The following is a 10321-nucleotide window of genomic DNA, read 5'->3' on the forward strand; positions in this document are numbered from 1 at the left end:
CGCCTGTGTCCATACTGGTGACACTCAAAACACTGACCCGAGAAACCTGAGCCTCCGCGACCCCCACGTCCTCGTTGACTTGCCACCACGACCACTAGCACGTCGACCACCAGCTCCCCGACTACCGGAACCTCGACCACCGGAAACTCGACCACCGGAACCTCGCCCACGACCACGAATCCCTGACTGTGGCCACTTACTACGCCCATTGTTTCCTTGTCTGCCAACATGTGCATCTTGCGACACTGCAGTAAACGCTTCCTCTTGCTTGTCACGCTTCCGCAGCGTCTTAAACTCGCGGCGCAACATCTCTTTCGCATCAATCAACGTTACCGACGAATGAGCCTCAATAATCTTCACCATCGCGTCATATTCACTCGACAAGCTCCCCAGGAGGATCACCAACTTCTCATCATCACTTAAATCGTCACCAACAGCAGATAGTCGTAAACAGAGGTCGTCAAACTTTAACAGGTGATCCAGCAAATCCGATCCTGGGGCCATTTGAAATTCATGCAGCTGCTTCCGAAGCATCACTCGGTTGTGCAAATTCTTCTTGACAAAAAAATCACGTAGCGTCTTCCACGCTTCTTTAGCAGACGAACATTCTCGAATCATCGTCTGATAGACTGGGCTCAACAGCTTGGAGATCACAGCCAGCGCCTTAAAGTCGGCGGCTTTCCACTCAGCAGTCTCCCGCTTCGCTGCATCTGCTGGCTTCATCCCCGTAAGATCTTGTACATGCTCTAGCAGGTCCTTCCTCGCGAGCGTCATGCGGCAGTTGAATTCCCATAGGAAGTAGTTGTCCTCTCGCAAGATGTCGTTGGACTCCAACGGCGTTATTGGGCTCATAACTAAAAACGACTTGAGTTTCTTGTTACCGATGCAGCGTAAAATGAAAAGTGAGAATCAAACTAAACTAGCTCTCTACATCCTTCCTGCACTGCCTACTGCAACACTCGAATTCTAGAAGATTGGAATGACTCCGAATGTTCGATGACACAGCAAGTTGCCTTTTATGTGCACCACACAATCCTGTGATGGTGCAGACTTCAACAAGTTTTTTTTTAAATTTCAAATAATGCCAGAACCTGAAGAGCCGGTAGCGTTTGTTTAGGTATACCGTTTTACACTTCTTGAGATTTGCTTTGACAAAGGTATCCACAGAGTCATTCTGTAAGCCACAGTTGTGGTTCAGTTTGCTATTTACTCTTTGGCACACATTTAAAAAATCTCCAGTAGCAATGGGTTTCTACGGCGTCGCCACACTGGTCACCGTTGCTGTTTTGGCGAGTTCTTCTACCTTGGCTGTAGTGGACCCGAACACACCGGACTTCTTGCCTTTGTATCAGACGTCGGCTGCTGTCGAAGGCAACGCCCCCACTCCTAGGCTCCTGAGAGGTATTATCCAAGCGGACGATGGCGAGGAGTGGGCGGCCTTGCTCGACCAGCTTAAAAATTTGCTCAAGTGGGACGATGCGATTGTAAAGGGATTGACGAGCAAGTCAGAAACCCCTTATGGGGCTCTTGTTTCGCTAGGCCTTAGCAAAGTCGACAATAACGCTCTTTCTGACGCCAAGTTTGGAAGTTGGTTCAAGTACGTTACCAAGACCAACAAGCACGACTGGGAAACCGCCACGATTTCGGCTCTCCGACACGAGAACAGTGACGCAGTCGTGGCCAGCATGATCTTGGCGGGGAAGAACGGGAAGAACAAATCAGTCGCCAAGAAGCTGGAGCAAGCTCAGTTTAAGAATTGGCTGGACGCTGGTTACCGACCACCAGATGTCATTGAAAAAGTGTACAAGCTCGGTCCGGGTAAGTGGACTAAAGCTGACGCTAGACCAGTCTGGAAGGCATACACGGAGTACTTTAAGAAGATGCGCCCCGAACGTTTGACCTAGATCTTGCTATAAGAAGAGGGAGTATCTGCCTTAATGTATTACATGCTTAAATGCCGTAACCGCAATGATGCGCTTCGACCTTGCTTTCAGCATGTTGTTCTACTATCATTGAGGGTGCTTAAAGTTGAAATAATAATGTTCACGTCAGTTTTTCGGTGCAAATTGCGTGAGCACATTTACTGAAGCTATAAAGTAACTAAACTGAGATTTTCAGGTGGCTACTTCGTTTTACTACAATATTTTTCTCTGCAAAACAATGCCCGGGATATTACGGTCCGTCCAACGACTCCGATGCATTCCGAGGAACAGTATACACCACCTCCCGTAACTTCTAGCCCCCGAGGGAGTGCAACAGTTCAGCCATCGGCAGAGCCAGGGGCACGTGTATAAACAGATTTGCTCCGTGCTCCCACCGCCGAGGCACAAAAGAGTCAATTGGTGATGTCATTTGGAGCATTTATGCTGTCGATATCGCTGGGAGCGATTGCATTGTGTTTCGACGATAAGATTCTCGAGGCGACCGGCATTCAGAGCGGTCTCTTGTTGGGGTCAGTCGGGCCCCTCACCATGTGTGATCTGGTCATTCATTCCTATCTCAGTTTCAAATGGTATCGCCGACACATGCACATTTTACTCCTAAACTTAGCGCTGTGTGAGTTCTGCCTAGCGATTTCGGTTCTACTAGAACCAGCACGGAATCGACTAGGGGGAGGGAGCCATCTCTCCTGTCGATGGATACGCTACAGTCTTGCTTTGACACTCCATTGTGTTGTTTCTGACCCTTCAACTTCGACAGCTATCGACAGCACGAGAGTGTCTTATCATTTGCTCCAGCGCCTCGACGATCTGCACAGCTCGATTTATATTTTTTGTTCGTTTCTAATCGCAAATTGTTTTATTCTGTTTCTAAATCCTAAGTAAGATGACGAACCCGTTCACGTCTCCGCGCCTTAAATCGCCACAAATACCACCCGATTACGATTGGGTAAAGGTAACGATCGAGGTTCTCTTAAAGCATCACACGGATTAAGAGCTGATGGACATGATTCTAAAGGCGAAGGTTGGGAAAACGAACTAGAGAATGCTATGATTGGTAAATGGCTCGACGAATATTGTTTGTCAAATACTGCCACGGAAAAAGTGTTCAAGCTCAAGATGGAGGACATCAAGGCAAACCCCGCCACAGTCAGAACATGGAAAGCGGTAACAATTACTTCTACGCGTATCCTACTGTCGGTGGCTCCCCCCCCCCTTAGCTGACAACTCCAATACCACGGGGCGCATTTTGTTAAACTACTTGTTGTAAGCCATCATGACTGGTTTAGCATCAGTATTAACCCACTTACCCGGACCGAACTTGTACGCTTTTTCGATGACCGGTAACCCAACTCTTGAAGTGAGCTTGCTCCCGCTTCTTGGCGACTGCTTTGCTCTTCCCGTTCTTACCCGCTAAGATCATACTGGCCACTACAGCTGCAGTATTCTTCTTTCGGAGAGCCGAAATCGTTGAAGTTTCCCAGTTGGGCCTATTGGTCTTAGTAACGTACTTGGGCCAGCTCCCAAACTTGGCCTTCGAAAGGGTGTTTTTGTTGATTTTGCTAAGACCTAACGAAACGAGAGCCCCGTGAGGGGTTTCCGCCTTGCTCATCAACCCCGTTACAATCGCATCGTCCCACTTGAACCAGTTTTTGAGCTGCTCTAGCCAGGCTACTCTCTCCTTCCCTTCGTCCACTTGGATATTACTTTTCAAAAGCAGAGGAGTGAGGGCGTTGCCTTCGACACCAGCTGACGACCGATACGGCAATAAGTCCGGTGTGTTCGGGTCCACTACAGCCAAGGTAGAAGCACTCGCCAAAATAGCAACGGTGACCAGTGTGGCGCCGCCGTAGAAACCCATTCTGCTACTGGAGATTTCCTAAATGTGTGCCAAAGAGTAAATAGCAAACTAAAACCACAACTGTGGCTTACAGAATGACTCTGTGGATACCTTTGTCAAAGCAAATCTCAAGAAGTGTAAAACGGTATACCTAAACAAACGCTACCGGCTCTTCAGATTCTGGCAATGTTTGAAATTTAAAAAAAAACGTACTTATGTTTGTAAGGATAATGAATTACTTTTGTATTCTTCAGAGGTCGAGGGTTTATTCAAGGAAGCCCTAGTTGGATAAGTAGGTCTCTCATTTTGAAAACGAGGTCAGATTTAGCCAATTCGAAGTCATTTTACCGCTGCAGGCACAAAAAAAGATTTTTCGCGTAATGAAAATCTGTAGAGTTGCTTCACGCTCAGCAGTGGAATTAAAAGTCATTTACACGCTAAAACAAAAAAGAAAAGCATCGATCCCGTCTGTATTAAAAAAATATTACCCTCGTTCTCCTTAAAAAAAATTGAACTGGATGACGGCGGATTAGTCCAAGGTACCAATCACGCACTTTAACTAAAAACAGGATTTGAACTGAATCATTCATCATCCGTGCCATCATCACCGGAAACATCGCCGTTGAAGTCAAACATTCCAACAAAAAAAACGGTAGCCCTTCCATTTGTAACCCTATGGTTATAAAATACTTTGTTCAAAGATAATAATTGAACGACATAATATGTACGTTACTTTAAGACGAATATACAGTACTGCACCCCGATTTCGCGACCTTGGACCTTTGATATACTTCTGGATGTGATGATCACAAATTCAAATAAGCTATTGTTTGTAAGCTTAAATATGATTTATTTGCAAATCCTATATGGTCCACCCCCGCGAAAACGGGGTGCAGTACTGTATACGCAAATGCAGAAGGGAATTGCACACGTCACAGCCCTCGCATGTGTCTAACCTAATCAAATGCATAACGTGTGGCTTTCAGCCAACGTACTGTTTCTGATCTAGGGCTTCTGTTGGGTAGGAGTCGATACTTAAGCCCGAAGCGACCATATCAGCTACAGTACAAGCAGCCAAGTCGATCGACCACTGGCATTTGGGTCACTCCCGCTACCATCTCGATTGTCTCTAACCAGTACGTGACGTTATGGACGATTACGATGAGGAGTCTCAGCATCTCTACGTAACAGAAGCGTTTTCTTACGCGAGAGGGGTTGTGACGACTGTAATATTGATAATTAGCTCTAAATTGGTTCGTATACGGAACTGGCCTGATTTCTGGTCTGATGTTTGTCTCATTAATGATCAGAGCAAGGATCTGAAGAACGTGGCGAAGTGATGAGGAACGCTCATTCGGGAAGATGCATCAACGTGCAGACGTGGGTGTCCAAGAGGAGACAAGTGGTGATGCGGCGGGGTAGCGACTGTATGACGGAGTGGAGGAGGTCGACAGAGATGAGGGCGCGCAGGAAATTGGTGGCGCCGAGACGGACCTGCAGCCCAGTGATCAAGTCGTGAGTGGGCCCAGCAACAGCGGCGGCGTGGGGCCGAGAAGTGCAGAGCGAACGACTTGCTACTTCAAGGGCTACAACTACGTGCGTGCATGGTCGTCGCAGCGGAAGATTGACTACCGTTGCTCTAAGTATCGAAAAGGCTGTAAGGGGAAGATGGAGTACACGATTGCTGCTATGGGCTACACTGCCGTAAAAACGCATACGTGCAGCGACCATGTCGTTACGATCTCCATCAGAAACGTAGAGAGCGAAATGAAAGCACAGAGTGATTTTCTTGCGATTGAGAATGTAGCGTGGCCAGCTCGCCGAGTGTGGGAGACGCTTCGCAGTCGGTTTTACGGTGGCGACAACCCTGACGTTGTCCGTGGGTTGTCAGAAAGCCAAGTTATCCGACATGTTCACCATGTGAGAAGCCAACACTACTCCGGTAACCTACACGGACCCATTGAGATCCCACCACGCTCACTTGCACTCGACGAGGAAGTGTCATTCTTCCAGCTCCACTGTGCGACGGCAAACCGTGAGGACGTGACTAAACCTACGCGCCGTTTGGGCTGGGCTCACCCAGCACTGGTGTCCCTGCTACGCTACCACGGATCGACGCTATTTGTCGATGGTACATTTCGTTGTGTATCACCAGCGGTACGCACAATGCGTCATATTCATGGTGCATGATCCGGCTTCGGGTGTTTATGTGCCAGTATTTTACGTGTTGAGCACTGCAAAAACTGAAGACGCGTATTGGGACATGGTCCACTTTGTTGTCCAAGCGACAGATCAGCAGCTCGAGCCGGCGGAGATTGTGTGCGACTTTGAAGCCGCGCTAATGAATGCCCTCCAGACTCAGTTCCCAAACGCTATTGTCTTGGGGTGCTTGTTCCACATGAAACAGGTTTTCCGTCGTGCAATGAAACGTTATGCAATAACTGATGAGGAGTGTATAATTGCGATGACACGCGGCCTGTTAGACACGCTGACTGTAATTGACCATGAACAAGTAGAAAGAGGTATCAAGTGCGTGAGGCGAGAGATCAATAAGCGCTGCAGTTTAGCTAAACCTGAGTACTCTACTGCGAAATGGGAGGAATTTTGGGGCTATTTCGAGAGGACGTGGCTCGAGAAGTACACGATTGACGTGTGGGACGTGTTTGGTCTCGACAACCAGCTCGTTGCGAGGACCAACAACCCGCTCGAACGTTTCAATGGAGAGCTTAACAGTAGGTTTCCTACTCCGCACCCTTCGATGGCCACATTTGTGACCGTCATCAAGACGATAGCAGCCGAGTACGTTCGCCGAATTGGCGACGTGCCCCGCGCCCGTGCCCGCAGAGTTACTCGCGAGCGGATCCAGCTCCCAGAGCCCGTCAATATTCCTACCGACATCGACAGCGACGTGGACGAAGCTACGGCGCTTGCTCTGCGCGCCTCCGACTCCACTCCAGTCTCCACTTAGATCGTGCCTGGTATCTAGTAGAACAGCCCTCCAAAGCACTTAACTTCTTCCCCATGTTGTTCAGTATCTACGTTGGCCACGCCAGGTAGCTACTAGCACAGTCATCCAATGCATTCAGATTATTTCCATACAAAAAATTCCTTCCAATAGTTAAGTGATCAGTTCATACTTCAGATCTACGGTTCTGATCTTCAACCTGATCAGAGCCGTATACGAACCAAAATAAATTTTACCAAGTTGATTGCCTACTCTGTCTTGATATAAATAGTATATGGACCCTACTGAATCACCTCCTCAGCCAAACAAGCTCGACGACTCTCTCGTGCTGTTTGCGATCTTACCGTCGTATCGAGGCAGTGTCCCTTTCATCTTGTGGTGTCTATACAAACACCCACAGCACAAGACACACAAAGCCAAGTCCTGTGTGGTAGTCAACGGGACTACGAATCCAAAGCTGACGCTGTCCGACCCTGACTCTGCTAGACGAGCTCGTGTTCTACACCACTCACGGTATCGCTAAGGCGGTAAGGATAACCAGTACACAGGGACAGGACTCGTCTTCTTGATCAATACATTTGCCGAATCTCGACGCGATTCAGATACGTTGTGGTGATATTATTGTACAATACGTACACTATTCGGTGCATAATTTGTATTGACGAACGCACTCCAAGTTTCGGAATTAATACATTTTCTACCGCTGCTGAAGCTTATTGTCTCAATGTCGCCAAAAATCGCAATGGAAATTAGAGCCGAAGGGGGGGGGCTGGAATCGCACCGGGAAATGAAAGCGCAATCGAAATCGCTAAATTGATCCATTTCGGCAATACATGTATGTTACGAAATGCCCTTGCAAAGAACATGTATGAAGGCCTTAAAAGCCTTTATTTAACAGTAAAACTCGAGTTTAAGCTCTATACATAATGCAATCAGATATTCTCAAAAAGGATATTTTTGCGATGTGTATGGCAAACCAAACCACCTATTGCCTATTTCGAAAATGAAATGTACGAAAAATGGAAATATTTAGGGAATTGTTTTAAAATCAAAATAATGAGGTTGTCACCAACCCCTTTAAAAATGGCACAAAATAAATTGATTGTTCGCCAACGATTCAATTTTAAAACGAATAAACCCAAATTGCTGATGTTTTTGTATTTTTTTGTTTGTATAAAGTACTACATAGGCAAAATATGGTTTTATCACTGTGCGAATGGGAGATTTAAAACAATGCACAAATATCCGTGTAATGCGGCACCAGAAAGTGTGAGAACAATATCAAAACACTCTATTTCCATTTTTTTTTATGACAGTTGCATTGAGTATGTACTAGTCCATGTTCAAAAGTTAGTGAGCTACGGAAATGTTTTTTGTTTCTAATTTAAAGAAATCAGTGAGTGGTCAGCAAAAGTCAAGATAGGGGAGAAATCAAAGTGCCCAATGTTGTTGATGCTGCTGCGTCCACCAACCCGTCTTAGGGTGGCTCTTAACCACTGCCACGTGTGCCATGCCATGGCACTAGAAATTGAGCCATGGCATGGCGTGGTTACGAATAGAATTGCCCTGCCACTGTGCCATCATGAAAACTATTTTTAGAACATACATTAATGAAATTAAAAGTAGCATGGCACATGGCAATTGCCCCTTGCCATGACACTTGCGAATGCCATCCGTGGCACTTCCTGTCATTTTATTTACTTTAAACGCTAGCCCTAGCAAGCGCTCATCCAATCGGATCACAGCATTTTGTGCCATGGTATGGCATGGCGTGGTTAAGAGCGACCCTCAGGATACAGAAAATGCTCTGTAGATTCTCTTGCTTTAGCTCCGGACTGACTGAAAAAGAAAAACTTTTCAATTGGTCACTCTATTAAAATATGCCGTTCCGGTTTTCACAACAATCAAAAAGGGCAATTCCAGGGCAGATCAGGAACGGTAGTTTCATCAAAGGTCAGACGAACGGAGACGATACCTGGAGATTGTCGTTTTATCTCTTGGTAAAGACTGTTCAAGTACGTTGCAATTGTACGGTTCAGTTACGGCTCAGACCGTCAATCGGGTTATCATCCGTCTTACTTTGTCCCAGATCAGATTACGTCCCGATCAGGAACGAATGTGATTGAACAATATCCTGATGTTACAGTATGGATTGTTCAAGTACGGCAAGAGCGGCGCTTGCACTCACACTTACAAATAACCAGCAAGGAGGACAATAGAGAAATAGTGTTTTGAAAGCCATGTAGGGGGGGGGGTCGGTAAGCACCAATCTACTCACTTCGGCATTTGCCTCCAGGAACACAAGCAGCAGTTTAACAGGCTAACAGCCACAAGATCGCTCTACACGCAACATCCAATCATGAGGACAACGAAATGCGAAGTCCCCCAGTGTAGTGGAACCTACTTCCACTGTGAGTATTACATGCGCATGACGCTGGCCGGTAAGGGTCGGCTTGCGCATGTGGAGGTGGTCAAGCCGGAAACGAGGTCACCGAGGCCATGTTGGGCCAGGACGAAAACTCGCTCGCTATCATCGCTCAAGGCGAAGAGCTGCAACATCAAACAAAACTTCGCTCTGCGACCCGTGTCATGCAGGTTTGGAGTAACCTGCGGGAATACTAGCGCCGTACGACGATCCACCATCGTGTTGCGATGACTCGTCGGCTGCATGATTTCAAGATAAACGACGATGCGACAACGGCCAGGCATGTGGACGCTTTCAACGAGCTGGCCGTGGGATTGCAGACGCTGGGAAAGCTAGTTGACGACGCACGACGTGCTGTTGTCAGCTGATGCGAGGGTGCCCGGTCAAGAACGGAGTTCGTGAGAGCGACTCCGTATTTACAGTGGGAGAAGGACGGAAAGACAGATGGTTGATCGACAGCGGTCCCACGTACCACATGACGCCCCACAGCGAGTATCTGCTCCAATACAAAGGTATGACTACCAGAGATGAGGTGGCCATCGCCGACGGAAAGCAATTGCGTGTAGCAGGGCAAAGAACGGTCTGGTTGGCCGGTTTGGACGGAGGACGCATCAGAATGATCGAGGTGCTCTACATCCCCGGTCTGGACAGACGTTTGCTTTCGGTCGGCAAATGGGCTGAACGCGGTCTAAACGTGGAGCTCCAAAGCGCGTCTTATATCATTTAGGGAGCACCTAGAGCGATCGCATTGGGTAAGATGATTGGCAAAGCGTACGTCGTGAATTGTTAGCATGACTTGTGCAGTACGCCGGCGCTGACAGCGAGTGGGAGCTATGGCGTGCTCGGCTGGAACATCCCTGACGGGATGGAATGATCGGAACGCAGCGCGCTACGAACGGAGTAATGGCGATAAAGTAGAGCACAAAGAAGCTGTGTGGCGGGTGCCTGAGAGGCAAGCAAGCGGTAACACCGCTCCCGTCTCTACCGAAAATAAAGACATGGCGTGTGTTGGTACATGGATGTGATATGACTTATGCGAACGGTCTCAAAGTGAGGCGTACGGTACGTCCTTACACTGGTGGACGACCACTTAAGATACGTGGTAGCGTACTTTCTGAAGAACAAGAGCGAAGTAGTTGCAAAAACAATCG

The 10321-nt window shown here is 47.6% G+C and overlaps 1 protein-coding gene across 1 annotated transcript; it reads left to right on the forward strand.

Moving 5' to 3' along the window:
- Positions 1 to 1244: 1244 nt before the first annotated feature.
- PITG_13509 (secreted RxLR effector peptide protein, putative) lies at positions 1245 to 1904 on the forward strand (the record flags this gene model as incomplete). The annotated part of the gene is made up of 1 exon (XM_002899682.1): positions 1245 to 1904. The coding sequence occupies one exon, from the start codon at positions 1245 to 1247 to the stop codon at positions 1902 to 1904; it is 660 nt and encodes a 219-aa protein (XP_002899728.1).
- Positions 1905 to 10321: the final 8417 nt, after the last annotated feature.

The sequence above is a fragment of the Phytophthora infestans genome, genomic scaffold (assembly GCF_000142945.1).
Source record: "Phytophthora infestans T30-4 supercont1.29 genomic scaffold, whole genome shotgun sequence".
Taxonomy (NCBI): Eukaryota; Oomycota; class Peronosporomycetes; order Peronosporales; family Peronosporaceae; genus Phytophthora; species Phytophthora infestans.